We start from the raw sequence: 23,967 nt of genomic DNA, 5'->3' as shown, positions 1-23,967 counted from the left end.
GTGGTGTCATTCGATTAGCTAGTTGATGGTTGAAGGGCAAGGGGAGGGACAAATGGGTCGTAGGCCTTTTTGATCTCTCTCTCTCTCTCTCTCCTCTCTCTCTCTCTCTCTCTCTCTCTCTCTCTCTCTCTCTCTCTCTCTCTCTTTCTCTCTCGCAACCATCCATTAAATCTTCTGGTTATACAGAGATAATATATTAGAATAAAGCAATGGTGATTGGCTTAGTTAACTACTCTTTCTTTTTACCTTTGGACTATGGCTTTAAATTTGAGAGATTCTTGGGTTGTATTTATAAGCTGAATAACCACTGGGATTCGGTACCCTAACAAAGATATTGTAACCTGCTTTATATAGTAAAAACCAAGACAAAACACTGGCCTTTTATTTGAATAACATTGTAGGCATTTAGGGACAATTCATTAAATGTTTACAAATAGTAAATTCATGTCTTATTATAAGAATGGATTTATACTAGTAATAGTAATATACGATTACATAATACTAATATAAAACTATGTTCCTGTTATTTTTACACTTTGCTTTTGTTTGATCGATAGACCGAGACATTTTCTTCCTTTTTGACAAATTGCTATTATCATCACTGAATAAAAACACTCACCAAAACCACTACATCAACATCTCTACCACTACTACTATTACAACCACCACCACATCATCCCTACCACCACTACTACTACAAATAACACCACAATATCCCTACCACCACTACTACTACAAATACCACCACATCATCATTCCTACCACAACTACTACAACCACCACAACACAAACATCTCTAAGACTAAGACCACTACTACTAAAATCACCACCACATCATTATCCCTACCACCACTACCACATCATCCCTACCACCACTCCTACTACAACCAACACCACACCATCATCCCTAGCACCACTATTACTACAAATAACACCACACCATCCCTACCACTACTACCACTACTATTACAACTACCACCACATCATCATTCGTCATTCCTACTTCCACTATAACCACCACCACTACTTCAACCACCACCACATCATCATCCTACAACTACTACTACAACCACCACATCATCGTCCCCACCACCACTACTACTACAACCACCACCACACAATCATCCATACGACCACTACTACTACAATCACTGCCACAACATCCCTACCACCACTACTACTACAACCACCACCACATCATCATCGCTACTACAACCACCAAATGTTGTAATTACACTTTCAACTTTTGAAATTCAACCGGGTCGTGTCAGATATTGCTGCGAGACAAATATTGGATATTGTAAATTTGAGTGAAATTCACATTTATAGGTTATGGTCACATGGATGGGTCATGATCTTTACGATGAAAATTTCCTCCTTTTTTGTGACCAGTCATTTTCACCCCCGAGTAGTGATAGGTGTAGGTACAGCAAGATTAAGATTAAAGTGAAAAACGTTATTGTTTTGTGTGTGTATGTGTGTTTTATTTGTTAATCGTAAATATTGAGTTAACATATGTTTCACATTCGCAATTGCTTAGAAATAAACAGAGAGAGAAGGAGAGAGAGAGAGAGAGAGAGAGAGAGAGAGAGACACAGAGAGAGAGAGAGAGAGAGAGAGAGAGAAGAGAGAGAGAGAGAACACACACACCAACAGAAGGAGAGAGAGAGAGAGAGAGAGAGAGAGAGAGAGACACAGAGAGAGAGAGAGAGAGAGACTACCTGCAAACCGATAACTCAAAGCCTCCAAACTTCTAGATTGAACAAGTGTGGTTCACAACAAAAAAAAACAACATTGTCCTCACTGTTGTCATCAATATAATTATTGGTATAAGAGAAAAAAGAAAAACGAAAAGAAAAGAAAAGTGATGGGTGTACTGTTGTGATGGTTTGTTGCTGGTGATAGTAATTATGATGTGGTGGAGATTAAGATAGTAATAGTAGTCATGATGATGATGATGATGATGATAATGGTGATATGCTGATGATGATGATGATGATAATGGTGATATGCTGATGCTGATGCTGCTGCTGCTGCTGATGATGATGATGATGATGATGATGATGATGATGATGATGATGATGATGATGATGATGATGATGATGATGATAATGATGATTATGATGATGATTATGTCGGTCATGGAGATGTTGGTGTTGATCAAGAAGATTATAAGAATTGTGTTTTTAACATATTATTCTAATATGCACCTGTATTTAGTGTGTCAACTCGGGTCATACTCCAAGGGATTGAGATTGAACTTAATCCTTATGCCTAAAGCATCTCTGTTTGACACTGACCCACTACCAAATATTTGCTATACAGATTAGCCCTTTCTCCCAATCATAAACACAATGGGGTATACAGGAAACATTTGTATTTTACTTTTGTGTAGCATGAGGTACATGACTCCACTGTGCAGGAACAGGACATGAAAAACGTCATGGATGTGTATCTCAAAAACTAATCATTTTTTTTCACACAAGTTTTCAGTATTACTTATAGAGTTTTGAGTAATTTTCCAAATTTGGGGCAAATCCGTTGAAAAATAAAAATTTTGGAGCCAAAAAAAAACAGGCCTTGGGATACAAATGTACCCCACAGTTCAGGAATAGAGTTAAATAACAAAAGTCAAACGGAATGGAAGCTTCAATCTAATTAATGAAATCAGATGTTGTGAACGTTAAAAAACAAATTGAGCTTTTATATAGCGCAATATCCACTAAACGTGCTCAAAGCGCTTTACAAGGGGTCCCTGGCCAACAGCAACAATTAACATGTAGGACGGGACATGCCTGTAAGGCGATATTACAATTTTTCGGACAGGTACTCATTTTACACCTGAGTACGGTGAGAGAATGTGAGTAAAGAGCCTTCTCCAAGGACTCAACTATGCGCTGAGCGCGAGGCTCGAACCCAGGACCTTCCGATCCGAAAGCGAGTGTCATACCACTAGACCACATAGCCGCACGTTACGAGTTTTCCCTTTGTAAACAAAAGTGTCTCCGTTAATTTAATTGAATTTCACCATTGATCTTTGAGCTTCAATCAGCAACATTCATTTATATTATATAGTTTTCACTGCTGTCGAACTCAAGTTTTCTGAGCGTCCCATCAACATCAAAACAAACTAAGTAACTCCCGCCAACCCATTATAACATACCAACTCACACACACATTTTGTGTGACTCGAACGTTTATAGACTTATTGATAGAATTTAGTGAGAACATCTTTAAAAAGGTCTAGCTAAAAACATTAATAAAGAGATGAGTGATGTCAATTTCGTTTCTTCTATATGAAAATGTCATACGGAGATATTAAGTCCGGTGACCCAAGCGGCCAGGCAATCGAATAGAGCTCTCCCAATCCATCTGATTGGGAAGGTGTCGTTTAGAAAAATCGCAAACGGTCGTCTCCAAGGTAGAGGAGCATCGCCTTACTGAAAATTATCCATGGATGATAATATTGACAAAATTGGGGTGAAAAATGTGCATAAGACTGGTCTGTGCGTCTGTCAACACCAAACATCTATTTCTGGACTGTTTCTTACCTTCTACTTTCAATGACATTTTGTCTATGAATCTACCGAATAAGCGAAAATATGTCTACTCATTTCAGAAGGTAGTCCGTTAAACTGGAGATTACAGAACAATCATAAAAACAGAGCTTTTATACAGCGCAATATCCACTAAACGTACTCAAAGCGCTTTACAAGGGTCCCTAGCCAACAGCAACATTTAACATTTATGACGGGACATGCATGAAGCCTTTTAGTACGGTGTGAGAATGTGAGTAAAGAGCCTTCTCCAAGGACTCAACTGTGCGCCGAGCGAGGCTCGAACCCAGGACCTTCCGATCCGTAAGCGAGTGTCATGCCACAAGACCACATAGCCGCACACGCGCAGCTGACATTGATAAGAACTTGGGGTGGATATCACTCAAGGAAAGAAGAAAGAGAGCTCAAGTAACAATGTCTTTTAAGATGCTCAATGGTCTGGTAGAAATCGAAACTAACGAACTCGAATCAAGACCAACAAGTTCAGGAACAAGGGGTCACGACGCCCAACGCTAACATCAAGTTTGAAATTACAAAGTCATATGTAATCCTTTATGCCATCAACAATTTTACTATGGAAAAAACCCCTTATTAAAGACGCGGTTGAAGGATACGATTTGGATTGTTTTACAAGAAACTTACAATATAGAAGAAGAAGAAGAAGAAGAAGAAGAAGAAGAAGAAGAAGAAGAAGAAGAAGAAGAAGAAGAAGAAGAAGAAGAAGAAGAAGAAGAAGGAGGAGGAGGAGGAGGAGGAGAAGGAGGAGGAGGAGGAAGAGAAGGAGAAGGAGAAGTAGTAGAAGAGAAGAAGAAGAAGAAGAAGAAGAAGAAGGAGGAGGAGGAGGAGGAGGAGAAGAAGAAGAAGAAGAAGAAGAAGAAGAAGAAGAGGAAAAAGAAGAAGAAGAAGTTCTTTTACTAAGTTCATTTTTCAGCAAGAGGTCTTTCATTTGCGATACTTAAGCGACCTCCAGTTTTTAAGGATGCAAGTGAGTTGGTTTTACAGATCTTTTAAAGGATGCTCTTTGGAATGCCAAGAGAGTTGATGCTTTGGGGTTAGACTAGCAAAGATTAACTCGAACGTGTGTGACATCCCTTGAACAGTTTCATGAAAAACACTTGGTTGGCAGGAGCAACGTCAATCTATGATTCTATGTGTCTCATAAAATGTGGAATACCCGTTTCAGTTTAGCTGACATTTTTACTGGTCACGAATATTTTAATTATACAATCTTTGGACGAGCCTCCAAATGTAACAACTCCGGGTTAAGCTACGTTTATTCAATTCAATTATTATCAACCATATCGAAAATTTAAAACAAATACATAATACGACCATCCAGGACGGAGTTATTTCAGTAACTAACCTAACACAAAAACATCTTATAGTAGGGGGAATTAGGTCCAAAAAAAAACCTTGAATTGTGCAAATCAGGGTTGAAAGCATGGAAATTACTTATGTTGTAGAATATGAAAAATCCTATACTTTATGATATAGAACCACTCTGAGAGATCAGTATTAGTTGAGATACAGGGTTTTTAAGATTAGAAATTTTTGAAATGGACGACAAAAATTTCTTTCATTTTTATTGTGTAAACATTCGAGGCAAGCCCAGCCAAGGTTGTTTCACGTCATCCTTTGGATTCCCATTGGTGACTATTTTTAGCGTCGAAGCGGATGTTTTCCTTTCGATTCACGAACCATACAAATATTTAATCGTAAATATTATTCAATTTCACTTGGTATAAAGGACGTCTAGCGAGCAATATCATATAATATGATATTTTTCTGCATCTGATTTAATAAGTATAATCGATTGCTCTAAAACGGACGGGCAAACGAGCAGAGGGGTAGTCAAAACAGACTAGCAGAAAACAGCTCAATAAATGCCGATAACCGGTGTTGACAAAGAACAGTGCTCCTTCTCCCCCCTCCTGTTTTCTTCTCTCCAAAAATACTGCTATAATCATTTAACATGAGTTAAAACCTATTTCGGTCAAACTTGATGACAGTAAAGAGTCGGCATACCACTTAAATTATTTAAGAACGCTATAATTATCATCATCACTATCATTAACCACTATGATGCTGTATTGTGTTAAGTTATTTACTTTACGTTATTTACCTCATGGGGACAATGGGAGGATGTTCTATTTGTACTGTTGTGTCCTTATGTAAGGCACTGCACACATTTTGCCTGCTGATGATGGGTCTTTAACAGAAAAAATGAAAGAAAGAAAGAAAGAAAGAAAGAGAGAGAGAGAGAGAGAGAGAGAGAGAGAGAGAGAGAGAGAGAGAGATATGAAAGAATATTGCATATACCTAATAAAGGAATGCGTTTGCATGATTTCAGATAAGCATACAATGGCAAAAAAGAACTGCTCCCAGAGACTGGGACAAGTATTTGATATGCCAACAAGATAACCCAGACCGTTTAGAATGTCCCTCTAATTCTAGGAGATATGACAAAGGGCAAGGCTACGAAACTCTTTTTGAAGATTTAACACAATTCAATTCTTTGGTTTGTGGTGAAATCAAGTTGGATGTATCTATTTTTTTCAAATTCATCAGAAAGAAATGAGATTATTTAAAGCTTAAAATAAAGTGATGCTAAGTGGCCGGCATATAAAATTTAATGCCAACAATATTAGGTGATATGATTAAAGAAATCTAAAAGAAATGCCCTACAAGAATTCCAAACTTCGTCATTTGAAATGAGATTTATTTCGCCACCCACGAGAATAATGAGACAACGTTCAAATTAGAGATTGGCTGTAATAAACAAACGTGCTTTTTTTTTTTGGTAAAAACATGGAATCGGGAGTACTCCATCCATTCTGTAATGACAACAGACATGGAAAAAAAAAATTCGTGAAATATCAAATATCAAATATTCGGAATGTTGTCATTTATTGCCGGAGGAGATTTAGTCGCCCAGGAGGCACACTACCATGAAATTTGTCATGCACGATACTTAAAAAACAAGCTTTAAAAGATGTCACTGCTGATGATAATGATGATGTCACAGTTCTTGAAAAAAGTCGAGCTTTTGCTAACCTTATATCTTTTATAGAAGAGAATATTGCAAAAAATGTGACAATCAACATGAACCATTGTGGAGCTTATTTCCAGAATTGTCAAAAGTGTACCAAAACTCATCAAGTGTTCATGTAAGAGAGAATGTATCGGCACCCGTTGTAAGTGTTTAAGGTCCGGTTTGCCTTGCACGGACTTGTGTAGATGCGGGGGGTGTTAGGTCAATACAGTAATGAGTAAAATTCTCTCTCTCCTTCTCTCTCTCTCTCTCTCTCTCTCTCTCTCTCTCTCCCTTTCTCTCTCTCTCGCTCTCTCTCTCTCTCCGTCTCTCCCACGCACTCCTTCTCGTGTTGTAACTAGTAGATATAAAAGGGAGAGGGGGAGAGGGAGTGAGTGGGAGAGAGCAGAGAGAGAGAGAGAGAGAGGAGAGAGAGAAGAGAGAGAAGAGAGAGAGAAGGAGAGAGAGAGAAGGAGAGAGAGAGAGAGAGAGAGAGAGAGAGAGAGAGAGAGAGAGAGAGAGTTTTACTCATCAAAAATAACCATCAATTAGCTACCGTAAATGGTTACCAGTGTATTTAAAGGTTTATAACGCACATTGTTTTATCGTGGTTATTTCCTTGGATAAGTAATGCTATATAGGAAAAAATAAAAGTGCTAAAAAAGCACTGTTATGATAAATTGCCAGAGTGGTTCTATATCAGGTGTTATTTATATGGGTCTTAGCTACCTATATGCCACTTTTCAGGTTTTCAACTCCAATGTGCACGGATTTAGCCTAATTTTCCCTAATATATATGAAGAAAATATATATTTTACGCAGCTATGTCCCTTGTTTGATATAGCTGTAATAGGTAAAATCAGAGGCCTTAAACCTATACGTTATGATTGATTGCCAGAGTGGTTCTATATCAGATGTTTTTTCTATGGGTCTTAGCAACCTGTATGCAAATTTTCATGCTTTCAACCCGAATTTGCACGGTTTTATCCTAATTCCCCCTACTATTACGGTGTTTCTAAGTAACAAAAAGTGCTAATAATAATAATACGTTCACGCAGTCAACATTCACACTCACATGTAAATCATGCACAACACAAAATGCGTACCGCTAGAAAGAACCCTAACATAAATAAACACAGCCGAACAATTACATTCGCATACATCCGAAGAACTCCAATATACTTCAATACATGTTATACTCATCATCATCATCATCATCATCATCATCATCATCATCTTCATCATCATCATCATCATCATCATCATCGTCGTCGTCGTCGTCGTCAACATAATAATAATAATAATAATAATAATAATAATAATAATAATAATAATAATAATAATAATAATAATAATAATAATAATAATAATAATAATAATACTAATTATTGCTGAAAATAGAGCGCTAAAACACCGAGACACCATACTATAAGCGCTTAAAGTGACAGTAGTAGTAGTAGTAGTAGTAGTAGTAGTAGTAGTAGTAGTAGTAGTAGTAGTAGCAGTAGTAGTGGTAGTAGAAGTAGTAGTAGTAGTAGTAGTAGTAGTAGTAGTAGTAGTAGTAGTAGTAGTAGTAGTAGTAGTAGTAGTAGTAGTAGTAGTAGTAGTAGTTATCATCATCATCATCATCATCATCATCATCATCATCATCATCATCTTCATCATCACCATCATCATCATCATCATCATCATCATCATCATCATCAATCGCCATGATCTGATGATGGTCGAGGGGGGGGGGGGGGGGCGGGTGGCGGGTTGTGTGTTATTTTTGTGGGATCGAGTCCAACCGATAGCTCAATGGTCTGGATTCGAACTAGTATGCGCGCTACGGCTCTCGTTACCAGCTGCGTCACTCAACCCATACCACAAACGACTCAGTTTTAATCTAGGGGTGATTAAGAATTGCCTTAGGGTCCCTTATAACTTAATTGTATTAATAACAAGTGAGTCAAGACAATAGTAACGCCCAATAAAATAATAACAATTCTATACATAAAGTTTAATTAGATTGTTACAGGAAAAGATAGAAAGAATAAGTATTTATTTAATATCAGGAAGAATAGCTCTAATTGAGTGGATCTAATTTATTATTTATATATCTATTGATTTATTTATTGATTCATTTATGATTGATTGATTGAGTTAGTTTCTAATCATCTGTGTCTGTGGAAAATACGTTTGAAAATGGTATAAGCCCGTTTGGCTTATCTTTATCCTGCCGGCTTGCTTGATTGAGGCAAATGTATCGGCTAGTTCCAGGGTTGGCTCCTGCTTGCAGGGTTATCTGGACTTCACAACAGTGTGTTGTAGTTATGGACTGACAGGAATGTTCTGGTGTCGGCGGTGACTGACATCAGGGGTTTACCACTATGCAAGGACTGGGAGGCAGGGATTCGGCACGGGCTGGGTGCTTCAAGGACAAGGACCTTCAATTAAGAGTTAAAACAACAAGGTCTTAGAGCCAATCAAGTTTGTCTTTCGCCACCGAATCGTCCTTGAGCGACACATCATAATAGCCTTTTTTGCAAGGAGAAGCAGTAACTCCGTGATAATGGTAGTTATTACTTATGTATCAAACATCAACTGACAGTCGAGCTATCTTACATGATAAGAATTTAACAGGGTTGTGTCCCTAGTATTTCTTTATTTATTTTTATTAATTATAATTGAGGTTATGATGTGTGGCCGGCGATTGGCGGTAGAGTACAGACATTCAAGCACTATACATATTGAATATGCCAATGATATTCAGATGCTTTGGTAAGAAAGAAGAACGGAGAGCTTAGAACAGTTATTGCAATTTTAGCTACTCTTGAACGAGACAAGAACCTCAGGGCATAATATGCACGTTGGAGTTTTGTTTGGAAAAGGTAATTAGCAGGAGGTATGGATATAATGGGCAGACAATTTGAACAGGTAAATAAGCCTTAAGCTGAAAGTGAGTGTTCCGTTATACAATGGGAAGGTTTCCCACCTATTGACCAATTTTTTCCGTTAGCAAATTTTAGAGCTTTATTGGAGAAAGACTGTCCATGTTTTGAGTATCTTAACTAGAGGTGTGAATCTGCCTAGGCAAATATATATCGTCCACAAAGTTTGAAGTGGTTTTGAATGAGACGCTGACGAATGATAAAGAAATCACGCAGTGAAAGAAAATCGCTCGTCACAGGGGGGTACATGGAATGCCCATATCAACACTTTCCGCCAATGAGCGTGGTTGTTAATCTACCGGGGCATGACCTATTCGGCATGTTAAGTGTTGTGTTAACGGCATCGTCTATTAATAGTTCTATACTATATAGTAGGAGCTGGTTAACTGTCTTCCGTGTATCCTATCTGTGGAGTTGTCATGTTGAACTCGATGGCGTCCATCTCCTCTCCTATTTTGTTTCTTTAAAATAATTGCATGGTTTTTCTACTACTACTACTACTACTACTACTACTACTACTACTACTACTACTACTACTACTACTACTACTACTACTACTACTACTACTACTACTACTACTACTACTACTACTACTACTACGACTGCTGCTGCTGATATTACAACAACAACTACTGCTACTACTACTACTACTACTACCACTACTACTACTACTACTACTACTACTACTACTACTACTACTACTACTACTACAACTACTACTACTACTACTACTACTGCTGCTACTACTACTACTACTACTACTACTACTACTACTACTACTACTACTACTACTACTACTACTACTACTACTACTACTACTACGACAATCAAATTTCGCATGATGTCAGAAACAGCTTGACATTTTCCAGCTGTAATTTAATGAGGAAATAAGTTGGGGCGTTTCGCTGTCGGAACCAGTTCTTTAATTACCTAACATAATAGAAAATAAGCGATTTTTAATTCAGCTAATTAAAGTCTTAATTTGATTTATAGCTTAATGTTTATCCATATGGCGTGGCCTGTAATCACAAAAATATTATTCTTTACTAATCCTTTCAATGCAAACCAATGTTGACGTGAACAAACCAATTAACTAGTTAACGAAAATACTCAGGAAAAAAATCATATTTAATTTAATTTGACCAGAAAACTCGTCCTTCAAATATCGATCGATTTAAATGTACTCATCCTGGCAAACCCTCCCAAACATGTGACTTTGCGACGTCTTCCTTAAGTCCCAGGTTTGAGAGTTTTTTTTTAAAGATTGGGGTCATCTAAATCGTTGAATGACGAGTTTTCTGGCCAAATTTTTAAATAAGAGTTTTTCCAGAGTACGACAGTTAATCGGTTATGATCCAATTTTAAACTTAATTAATATATTTGAATTTAAAATAAATACCTTCTTTAGGATGACGTTTTGTTTTTGCCACTAACGACGAGCGTAAAATGTCACTAGATCGTCTAGGGCAGTGGCCTTTGTAAACTCATGACCTGACGCTGACGTAGCCATCGTTAACATAGAGCCTGACACTAGAACCGTGGCCTTCGTTAAGTTATGGCCTGATACTGACCAAAAAATGACGTCAAAATGCCAGTCGTTGAGTTGTATTCAATAGTTCAACCACTGAAATAACTTGGTTCCATGAGCTCTACTAATCGACAACTCACTAAGCGGTGCAAAAACCAAATAATAACGTCAAATTGCCAGTCCTTTTGGATTTCAGTATCAGGCTATAACATATCAATGGCTACGCTAGAACCCACTAGGACTTATAGTTTGACGTCATTTTCTAGGTTTTTTGCACCGTCTAGTGAGTTGTCGTTAGTAGAGCCCAAGGAAACAAGTGAGTCCATTGTTGAACTATTGAATACAACTCACGATTTGTTTTCTTTGTGGCCAAAGACTTGTATTTTGACGTCATTTTTTTAGTCAAATGGCACCAAAAGACAAGTCTTTAGCCACAAAAGAAAATAAATCGTGAATTGTATTCAATAGTTCAACCAATGGGACCACTAGCACTACTCACGACAACTTACTAGGCGGTCCACAAACCTAAAAATGACGTCAAAATACGGGTCTTAGTTGGACTTAGTGTCAGGCTATAGATTGTGTGAGTTGGCTAAGAAGCTCACAACATTGCCATCCGGAAGTAAAACGGTCCAACACACAAAACTAATTTGTGTAACGAAACGTTTATAGTCTCGTTAATACACTTTAGTGAAAATTACTCATAATCGCGGATGGCAAAAAATAATATCACAGACCCGAATGACGTCATCTTCACTCTGTCTATAAGTTGGCTCCACTTGGGGTGATTACCGAACCCGTTTAAGGGCATGATTTCATATTGGTGTATTACTGCTATGCCTTTAGTTAGAAAACTCACATGATCCGCCAGTCGGATATAACGTATGAACGCACATAAGAATGTGAAGACGTAAACGTTTAGAAGTGTACTTATAAACAGGTCTTATAACCCAAAATTGTCATTGTCTTATAAACATACAATATAATAGAATACCTTTATTCATCCCATATGGGAAATGTGTCTCTAGGGTCTATTCCATGGGAGACTGGATAACCTAGTTGTCAGCCGCAGTGCATCGCCGCAAATTGAGCTAGTGCGAGGTGTCTTACTCATGGCCTCACGCTGTCCCTATTATTGTTGTAATGGAAATACTCTCAAACAAACGCAACATATTCCCCATTACGACAATGTTAAAATGGACCCATAGTTGTGTCCGGTTAGCAGACCTGCATATATGTAGTCTTGTGGTATGACATTCGCTTTCGGATCGGAATATCCTGGGTTCGCGCCTCGCTCGGCACGTAGTTGAGTCCTAGAAAAGGATTCTTTACTCACATTGTCTCACCGTACTCAGCTGTAAAATGAGTACCTGTCTTAATAGCGTCGCCTCTATCGGAAAAAAATGTATTATCGTCTAACAAGTGTCATGTCTCTTTCTATATGTTACGTTATTGCCTTTGTCAGTGGTCCTTTGTAAAGTGCTTGAGCACGTTTAGTGGATATTGCGCTATATAAAAAGCTCCAAGAAGAAAAAGCTCAGATATGTTCACATATATAATTTATTAACCCTCTCCTTACCAACTATAGGAAATCCGTCACATTCGTTACGACATAACCTACATTTTTCTTATTCAAAGTTCTCTTGTACATCATAAAATTTAAAGAAAATGAGCATGTTTTGTTAAAGAAATTATTTATCGCAAGAACTTACTGCTATTGTGTTGAAGTGATAAAAAATCTATTATTGTGGTATAAAAAATATATTATTGTGTTAGTTGGGTGTGAAATTTTGGGAAAAATCCTGAAAATGGCTGGTGAGGAGAGATCTGACCATGTCGTTTTAACTTTAATCCTCTCCACACCAGGAACGGAAAAATGGTCAAATCCGTTACAGTTTTTTTACGTTTCATTTTTCCTTTTCTGATTTATTTTGAATAAGAAATAACTGGGTGGGGGTCCTGACCAACCAAAGCGGGCAGGGGGGGGGGGGGCACTAACTGTGTCTTATATCCCCCTATATCTGTTTACCAACATGCTTTCTGTCTTTGTCTTGGGATGAGATTACTTAGTTTTGGCCCTAGCTGAGAGGGAAACAGTCAAGTATATTGTTAGAGTTTTGTTTGTTTTGACATGTGCTTGTGTCTGGGTGAGACTTTTATGTGATCTCAAACTAAATACTCTCATAGTGTGCTCTTGGAATCTACATATGTTTCCTATTTTAACAAATTCCCCTTTGTCTTACCTTTTCTTGGGTGCTGTAATTGTAATTCTAGGACTTTTGACTATCCCATTTTCTTCAGTTTTTACTAGCGCTGATATGACCTTAATGTGTTGCGAGCGCCTTTAAACCCTTAAAAACATAAACAAAAAGAATAATAACAAAAAAAGATAAATAAAACAATAAAATTCCTTTTATTCATCCCATAAGGGAAAAAAGATAAATAAAACAATAAAATTCCTTTTATTCATCCCATAGGGGATATTTGTCTCTAAGGTCTATTCCAAGGGAAGACTGGAATAACCCAAGCGTCAGCCGTAGTGCAGCTCCGCAAATTGAGCTAAGGCGAGGTGTCTTGCTCAATGCCACACAGCGCAGCGGCAAGTGATCAAACTAATTACCTTTCTGGTACGAAGCAAAGTCCATGTGGCTATGTGGTCTAGTGGTATGACACTCACTTTTGAATCATAAGGTTCTAGGTTCAAGCCTCGCTCGGCGCATAGTTGAGTCCTTGGAGAAGGCTCTTTACTCATATTCTCTCACCGTACTCAGGTGTAAAATGAGTACATGGCCGTTAACAGCGTTGTCTCCGAAAAAAAACAAACACCCTGTAATATCGCCTAACTGGCGTCATGTACCGTCCTACATTTTAGATGTTGCTGTTGGCCAGGGACACATTGTAAAGACCAAAGAGCACGTTAATTGGATATTGCGCTATATAAAAGCTCAATTTCTTTGTCATATATTTGTAAAAACTTAATTCTGTTTGTAAACCCGGTACTCTTTAACACATATCTATAATTTGTATTTATCATCATCATTGCCTTTTTCACCCTGGGTCAGGATATAGGCCACAGACAAACAGTTTCCATCCTTCTCTATCCTGAGCTAACTTTTTCGATTTGATTTGTCCGTCTGCGTTTCTGTAACGGTTTGAGTTTTACGAAAGGGGTGTCAACCCTTCGACAACCCCCAACCTGGAGGACCAGGTGACTCAAAAAAAAAGGGGAATCACACACCATTAGTCGCCTTTTACGACACGCTGGCTTGGCGTTGGGCTAATCTTGCAACCCTCTCAGTTGAAGGACACTCGACACCACACGGGGGGATTTGTATGTAGATTGTACAAAATTGATATCACTCAGCTCTTTATTATTGTTTTCAGACACCCATTTTAATGATTTGTTCTCACTAAATTCTGTATTTATCAGACAATAAACGTTTAAGGTTACACATTGTTTCGTGTGTTGGCTGGCGGATGTTGTGAGTATATTGCCCAAACGCATAGCATCAGTTCTTTTAAATTCTGAGTTTAAACATTTCAATATCATTTTTGTGTTAGGTTGGTATGACATATCAATAAAAATCTTGAAAATTGTGTCGGTAAGAAACGAGATAAGCGATTTTCATTGTACTAGATATATTTTGTTTTGGGGGAGGGATTTAGTTGTCAAGAATAGGCGTGGCTTGTGAGTGGGCTATCCCATAATATTATGTCATTCAATTGATTAATAAAGTACATTTGAACACAAACAAGAAAAACATAATAAAGCGATCACCATAGTTTTATCTGTTAAACTCGGCTTATTTTGGCGCATTAATATAATATTGTCGTGCAACTTTTATCGCGCCACTAACTTTTATAAATAAATAGTACCACAACTACCTTAACATAAAAGAGCAATAATATACGATTTTGAGGTTAGCATATTAAAAGGAATAGTTGGATATCTTGTTGTGATAGAAATCTATTAATTTAACGAAAGACAAACCTGTTTGGATTATATCTTGAAACAAATCCTTGTTAGTTTTAATTCCACGGAGACTGGACAGGTCAGGTTTGGAATTGTTTTATCATTAAATGTGAAGCAACATCTATTTTTTTTTAAAGTAGTCCTTCAGAGCCATTAAGCCCATGGAGTTTATCCCGGTTTCCATAGCGTGAAACGGACAATAGCAATTGCTTGCTATTCTTTGGATAGGACGCTAGTCTATCCTAACGTACTTTCCGCCAGATCTAACAGACCCAGTTTGCTAATTTATTACTGTCGGGTGAACAGGGAGAATCAGAGAAAAAATAATCTCGACTGTACCCGAGACCGATCTCGGTCCCTTTGTGTGTGAAGCGAGTTGCTCTACCAATTGAGCTATCATAACCCTCTAACATCTATAGAGGGAACAACGAAGTGAATTGACGTCACTCAGCTTTCTGTTGTTGTTTATTTTTATACAGTGTGATAGCTGGTTTGTGTTTCACTGAATTACACCAATCTGACTATAAACGTTAAAGGTTACAGGCAGTTTTGTGAATCGGAATATCCGGCAAGCGGATGATGTGAGTATTTGACCTAAACGCATAGCATCAATGAATCGAATTATACAGGGGTGGAGTGGATCAAATGAAGATCATAGACGGAAGAAACGGAAGTCAAATTTTAAATTTTTAAATTACTAGTAAAAAGCCCGCAATTTCGCGGGGAAAGAGCTATTTTCATTCGATATTGTACCTACCATCATTCAATGAGGGCAGATTAGTAAACAACGTTGTCTGTGTAACTTGGTACATCCTCTGTTGATTTTTCTGTGTGGCCCAACATTAAGTGCAAGCCACTATAGCCTCTGACCCGTGACACAGCAACATACAGCAGTTGTCCGTGTGTGAATACAGGCTATGGTAAGAAAGTTGATTGCGAAAATAAACCTCCGTTGTTGGTGCTGGTTGATTAATGAAAATCTTGCTGTTTGAAGCTCGAAGGAAAAAATAACGATAAATGTTGAATTGTAAGCCTCAATTTAATAACACCAAGAATGACAACACCTAATTATTGTTATAACTATACACCCCAACACCTATGTACAATACGACACACAATTAATAATACACCGAATTTAGAAATAGTGAACCTTTTGAGATCTATTACATTATTCAAGGCATACAGAAAAATAACAGGAAAAAAACAAAAACAGAGAGAAGCCAAAGAAAACATCAATAAGAATTCATTCAAATTAAAATACAATGATTTAAATTCTACTAATAACAATCTAACAGTGAACTGTCGTAGCATTGTACACAAAAGAGCTGAATTATATGAACTCATTGACCAACATGAATCAGACATTGTCTGTGGACAAGAGTCATTCTAAATGACAATATTAAGTCCTGTGAAATGTTCCCAAAAGAATACGAGGTATTCCGAAATGACAGAAAACTACCTAGAGAGGAAGCAGAAGATGAAGGAAATGAAAAAGAAGTCGATGAGACCAGGCGACCGGGAGGAGGGGTATTCATACTCGTTGATAGAAAGCGCACAGGCTTGTGAGCAAACAAAGTTCAAAACTGACTGTGAAATAATTTGGGTAAGCGTTAAAATCCAAGGCCATAAAAACATCCTTGTTGGATCGTTCTACATGCCCCATCGAAACGAAACTGACATCGTAAAAGTGCAAAAATCGCTTGAAATAATCAACTCAGAAAAAAACTCCAAACCAAATGATTCTAATGGGAGACGTTAACTGTCCTAATATAAACTGGGACGGTTCAAATACGTTATCTGCCTGTCCACAACGTGCAATGCAACAAAGCCTCATCGACATTACAACAGGAGCGCACCTCACACAAATTCACGAAGAATGCACACGCGGCGACAATATTTTAGATCTTGTTTTCGTATCCTATCCATCACTGATCCATTCAACAACATCACAACCAGGAATATCAGACCATGCCTGCGTTGTTACTGAAACTACACTAAAACCCAATTATATCAACTAACACCCCAAAACACGATACAATTTCAAAAAGGCCAACTGGGCGCACTACGAAAACGAATCGAGAGACTGTCATCAGAGATCACAGAACAGCACAAAAGCGGTATGGATGTAAATGAAATGTAGAGCCATGTTCACTCCTGCCTACTCAGTGCAATCAAGGAGTCAATTCCCCAAAATGTACATAAAACTACAAGAATGCCGCCGTGGATGAACAGGAAAATACGAGCACTACTAAGACGCAAAGCAAAAGCATTCAAGCGGGCTAAACTGAGCGGAACCTGGGACACATACAAATCGTTGCAGAGTCAAAGTAGGCGTGAAATAAGGCAAGCAGAATGGACGCACATTAACAATGTTATAGAAAAAGGACTTGAAACAAACAATACCAAGCCATTTTGGAACTACATAAAAAGCAAGAAATACGATTCCATTGGTGTAGCCTCATTGAAAGAAAATGAAACCCTGTACATTGAGGGGAAGGATAAAGCAACGATCCTCTTGGATCAATTTAAATCTGTCTTTACCCCCCATGATCCACACGATACAACCACCTCACCGACATCACAGAGGTGTGACCAATCTCTTACTAATATCAACATAAACATCTCAGGAGTTGAAAAGTTGCTGAAAAACGTCGACCCATCTAAGGCGTCAGGTCCAGATAACATCCCCAACACAGTACTAAAGGAGTGTGCTGAGAGTTAGGCCCCTCATTATGCATAATTTTCCAAAAATCGGTCGACACCGGGATGCTCCCTAATGGCAGGCTGAAGGCAAACATCGCACTTGTATTTAAAAAAGGCAACAAAAATAAAGCAGAGAACTACCGCCCAATCTCACTGGCGTCTGTAATATCCATAATATTAGAGCATATAATCTGTAAGAACATGATGAACCACTTTGAGAACAATGACATCCTAATTGACCTGAACCACGGGTTTTGCAAAGGATACTCATGTGAAAGCCAACTCTTAATAACTGTAAACGACCTGTTGAGACCCCAGAATGCCAACACTCATGCAGACATCGCATCCTCGACTTTTCCAAAGCATTTGATACTGTGCCCCACCAAAAACTCCTGCAGAAACTAGAAAATTACGGAATTCGTGGCTCTCTACACACATGACTTTGTAAATTTCTCACAAAACGTACCATGAAAGTAGTCCTAGACGGCACGCCATCGGATGAATGTCTAGTCATATCAGGAGTACCACATGGAACGGTGCTAGGACCCATACTATTTCTTTGTTTCAACAATGACCTACCTCTACGAGTAAATCTCAGAATAGGTTATTCGCCGATGACTGTCTAATATACCGACCAATAAAATCTGCAAACGATCAAAAATTGCTACAACAGGACTTGAATAGTCTCGAACAGTGGGCTAATGATTGGGGAATGAAATTTAACGCAAACAAATGCTATATCCTGAGCACAGCTAAAAAGTACAATGAGACCTAGAAGTTAAACAACACCGCCCTGAAACAAGTCGACGATAACCCAAGCCTTGGCATCACCTTCTCAGAGGACTTGAAATGGAGGAAGCACATTAACAAAATAACCCAAAAGGCAAGCTCCAACCTCGCCTTTCTCCGCCGAAATCTTAGCCACCTTCCAACGTCATGCAAACAAAACGCCTACCTTGCACTTGTGAGATCACAATTGGAATAAGGAGCAGTTGCTTGGGACCCCTACCTGAAAGAGGATATTCAAAAACTTGAGAGAGTCCAGAGACAAGGCGCCCAGTTCATAACTGAGCAGAACCCCAGAATATAAGAGCAGAACCCCAGGATGCAGGACAAAAATGTTAGAAGAAAAAAATCTCATCAGCTTCCAACAAAGAAGAAAAGAAACCCGTCTGTCATTCATGTTCAAGATTATAACAGATCAAATACCATCAATAAAGGCAGACTCCTTTTTCACGCCACGACCAAACAAAAGAAAAATCCGAGTACTCACTTTTGCCAACCACATAACCGAAAACCCCATTGAGAGATACGCCAGAAACAATTCGAACTGCTTCAATATCCCAGGGGACAAGAACACAAAACTACAGAAATTCTCTCTTCATGAGAACTATCTCGGAGTGGAATGGGCTGGATGGGCGCCCAATGAGGACGCCGCTGAAATACAACCAAACCATTGGTTTCCTTAGCGCCAACCATACAGATACAGAATAGACCAAGACATACTGTGGACGTTTCTGATTTCCCCTTTATCAACAAAACACGACGAATAAGACACTAAGGACGAATGAGAGATGTGTAATGTGAATGGCGTAGATAAGGTAAATAGACATAGACAATGATGGGACAGGAAAAAAAATAGAAGAAAAAAAAGAAAGAAAGAAAACCCCCAAGAAGCGGTAAACGAATACACCGATGATAATGATGAAATATAAAATGATAACAATTGACGTTTACATATAAATGCACGTCGATAACACATTGAATGGTAACGATGTTGTTAAAAAAAATATTAATAAATAATAATAATAGTAATAATAATAATAATAGAATAAATTAAGGTTTTAAATAGATTTCAGTAACGATAACAACAAAAATGATGTCTTTCTCAACAAAGTAAACTTTTTAAAAATGTCCACAATGGGATTGAACCCAGTACTTTCAATGTTAGAGTCTGACAGCTTATCCACTGAGCTACCGAGCCACCGGACTGTTCATAACATTTAATGTCTTTCTAAAATCTTATTTTACCTTCAATGCAACTTCTTTTTTCTGGTTTTAAAATTCTATTTTTTAGATTATTATTATTATTTTTCAATTTATTACCAAAGAAGTTAAACATGGGTATTATCCACCCGAAACCATCACATTGAAAGCATCATAGGGGCAATAATAATACATGATGCCATAAATAGATGAAAACTATTGAAAACTTAGTGCAGATCTGAAATCCTTAAAGTAATTAAGTGAATACATTATTTCGAATGCAACGATTTGCGTAAAAACGCCAAACTGACAACTTTTTACAGTGTCGAAATTGAGAGTGTAAGTGTCGTCGGTACATATTTTATGACATCTGTTTGACTCAACGAACTTTCAAACTGACTTTAAATTATAAAAGGAAATCAAGTTATCTATTTATCTATCTGTAAAAATACATTTCTAATTTTCAAATCTTTCAGTAGAGTTGTGCGCCGTATAATATTTTTTTTGACTCAAATGGCACAATGTTCTCCATAAGGCTATATATTTTAAGAAAGGATAAATACAGAATTTGAAGATATGAATTAATGTTTCATGAGGGTGCTTCTTTTTTACGAAACCCGCCGAAACCCAAAGTCTCAGGTTCATTCCCCACTGGTGCACACCTCCCTTATTCCAAGGTTCACTCCCCACTGCTGCCTACTTCCCACACATTTGTCAGGTTTCGTCGGGGTTCGTCGGGGTTCGTCGGGTGTCGTAAAAGAGAACCACCATTTTTATGATATAGATTTACCTTGAGCATTTGACTAAGTGCCTTTGAAAACGTACCAAGTCAAGGCGATAGTAGGGTGCTAGAAGCTGTGGACTGTAAAAAGTAATAAAAAATAATGGATATAACAGCTTCAACGTAGAACAAATTAAAAAACACGGAACGTTTCGGGCTCAAAAGCTTTCTCCAGTCAACAACAACAACAAAAAGCAATAATGAAAAAAACCCCATTAATTCCAGATAAGCGACAGCGATATCAAAACAATTTCTTGCTCATAGTGAGCATGATTTTTGTGGGTTTTTTTTCTCGAAAACAATGTATGCGATTTGTATAGAACAATATCATTAGATATATCAATAACCCACTTCTCCTCCACTTTCTCTCCCTCCAACTCCCCCTCCTCCTCCCAATTTAACTCTGCATCCTACACCCCCTCCTCTTCCTTCTCCCTATTCTAAACCACCACCAATATATCCCTCCACATTTTCCTCCACTTTTCCTCATCATCATCATCATCATCATCATCATCATCATCATCATCATCATCATCATCATCATCAACATCAACATCATCATTTTCATCATCACCATTATCATCACTATCATCATTATCATTATCATCATCATCATCATCATCATCATCATCATCATCATCATCATCATCATCATCATCATCATCATCATCATCAACATCATCATCATCATCATCATCATCATCATCATCATCACCACCATCATCATCATCAAATTCGTAGTTCTTATCATTTTTTAATTCTGCATCCACTTCTTTGGGTCCAATTTATCCCTACAAAATACCTATTGGAGACACTGTATTATTACATGTAAGTCTTTTGGTAATATTGAATTACAAATTCGCAATAAAATGCTATTGTTATGTGTTTTTCTTCAGAACAAAAATGATGTCAAAAGGACTGTCTTTCGTCGCTGTCGTTATCACTATATGTCTCCAATACAGTCTAACTAAGGGTAAGATGAAGATGCTTCATAACATACATAAATAAAGAAATGAAAAAGCAAAACAAAACAATAATGAATAAAACAGCTTCAAAATAAAAATGACAAAACACACAATCACGAAACGTTTCGAGCTCAAAACCCGTCTTCAGCCCACATCAACAACAAAGAAAAAATTAATAAATTACTAAATAAGAATCAGATAAGCCGCCGATCTGCCCGTTTATTTTCTATTGTATTTATGATTTTGTTGTTTCTGGCTGAAGAAGGCTTTTGAGCACGAAACATCCCGTGTTTGGTTTGCTTGTTTGTTTGTTTGCTTGTTTTGAATCTCTTTTTACAATTCACAGCTTCTAATAGCTTTGTATTACTAGAAAAGTGAATAGATCGATTCAGAATGGTTCCGTCCAGACCGTGTACATATCTATGTGCGGCTATGTGGTCCAGTGGTATGACACTCGCTTAAGGATCGGAAGGTCTTGAGTTCGAGCCTCGCTAGGCGCATAGTTGAGTCCTTGGAAAAGGCTCTTTACTCTCATTCTCTCAAAGTACTCAGGTGTAAAATGAGTACCTGACCGTTAACAGCGTTGTCTCTTTCCGAAAAAATTATAATATCGCCTTACAGGCGTCATGTCTGTCTTATCCTAAATGTTAAATGTTGCTGTTGGACAGGGGAACCCTTGTAAAGCGCTTTGAGCACATTAAGTGGATATCGCGCCAGATAAAAATTCAAGTCGAGTTATATATCTAGATAATAGAAAACGGCGGGGGCTGCCTGAATTCGGCGATCGTGAAAATACTAACGAAAGAGAGAAAACGGAGTGGCTTCGTATGAGAACAATACAGACAATAGACGTTTCGGGTACAAACCCTTCCTTACACCAACAATACACAAATTAACGTGGAAAACAAATAAAATAAAATGCAAAATAACTTGTATCATCTGTACTCAATGGTGGTTGGAGTATCAAGAGGCTAACGTTTCATTCATTCTCCAACCACCATTGAGTACATACGATACAAGTCATATTGCTTTTCGTTTGTTTTCCACGTTAATTTGTGTATTGTTGTGTTGACGAAGGGTCTCTACCCGAAACGTCCGTTGTATGTATTGCTCCCATACGAAGCCTCTCCATTTTCATATTTGATAGTGTGCGCTTGGCTTAGAATCTCACAACATTGTTATCCGGAAATATAACGGACCAACACACGAAACTTATAGATAGAATGCGCTTGGCCAAGGAGTTCACAACATTGCCACCCGGAAGTATAACGGACCAACACACAAACTCTGTGTAACCATGAACTTTTATAGTCTGGTTAATACAGTTTAGTGAGAACAACTCACAAACGCGGATGGCAAAAACAATAACAAAGGCCTGAGTGACGTCATCTGCATACTATCTATAGTCTGGTTAATACAGTTTTGTGAGAATTACTCATATACATGGATGACAACAAAAACAAAACAAAACAAACAATAACAAAGACCCGAGTGACTTCAATTTCTATTATATTTCGGCACAACCCATTAAACTTTTGACAATGGGCACATATTTAGTAGTAGATATTTGGCGAATCAAAACAAGGAATGTGCTCGGACAAACATGGTCGATTGTTTATAAACAATAACGTGAATGAAATCGACTTCTCTCTGATCTCTATATTGCTCATGCGGTAGAAAAGTGTGAGTATTTCACTTAGACATATGCCATCGATTGTTCAGCCTGTATAGATAGTTCTCAGTTGACGGCACTCAGGTCTTTGTAATTGTTTTTTGCCATCCGCGTTTATGAGTAATGCTCATTAAACTGTATTAACCCGTGGCCTTCGTGAAGTTATGGCCTGATACTGACCAAAAAATGACGTCAAAATGCCAGTCTTTTGCCACAAAAGAAAACAAATCGTGAGTTGTATTCAATAGTTCAACCAATGAAATAACTTGTTTCCTTGAGCTCTACTAACGACAACTCACTAAGCGGTGCAAAAATCAAATAATGACGTCAAACTGCCAGTCCTTTTGGATTTCAGTATCAGGCTATAACATAACGATGGCTATGATTAACCTGACTATAAACGTTCATGGATACACACAGTTTTGTGTGTTGGTCCGTTATACTTCCGGATGGCAATGTTATGAGCTTCTTAGCCAAGCGCACACTATCTATAGTTTGCCATGTTACGAGTCACTGCCATTGTTTACAATATGACGACTGTCCAATGGGCGTGGTTATCAAAGTGTATCACCGTACACAGGTGTAAAATGAGTACCTGTCTGGTAACAGCGTTGTCTCTGTCCGAAAAAAAAAATGTAATATCGCTTAACAGGCCACATGTCTCATCCTATATCTTACGTGTTAACCATGGACTGTTTGTAAAGCGCTTTGAGCACGTTTAGTGGATAGTGCTCTTTATAAAATCTATATAATAATGATGATGATGATGATGATGATGATGATGATGATGATGATGATGATGATGATGATAATGATGATGATAATGATGATGGCATAA

General features: G+C 37.9%; 1 protein-coding gene across 1 annotated transcript in view; it reads left to right on the top strand.

Moving 5' to 3' along the window:
• The window catches only part of LOC144960859 (ras-related protein Rab-11B), a 67,675-nt gene extending 45,965 nt beyond the window's left edge, over window positions 1–21,710 (top strand). The window contains exon 6 of the mRNA XM_078894246.1: window positions 21,389–21,710. Within this exon, the coding sequence (XP_078750372.1) occupies window positions 21,389–21,399 (11 nt within the window). The 3' untranslated portion in view covers window positions 21,400–21,710. The remainder of the gene's footprint in view (window positions 1–21,388) is intronic.
• Window positions 21,711–23,967: the final 2,257 nt, after the last annotated feature.

Source organism: Berghia stephanieae, chromosome 15 (genome assembly GCF_034508935.2).
Source record: "Berghia stephanieae isolate SIO BIC M18660-M18661 chromosome 15, UCSD_Bste_1.3, whole genome shotgun sequence".
Classification (NCBI taxonomy): domain Eukaryota; kingdom Metazoa; phylum Mollusca; class Gastropoda; order Nudibranchia; family Aeolidiidae; genus Berghia; species Berghia stephanieae.
This window is presented reverse-complemented; position numbering and strand designations above follow the sequence as displayed.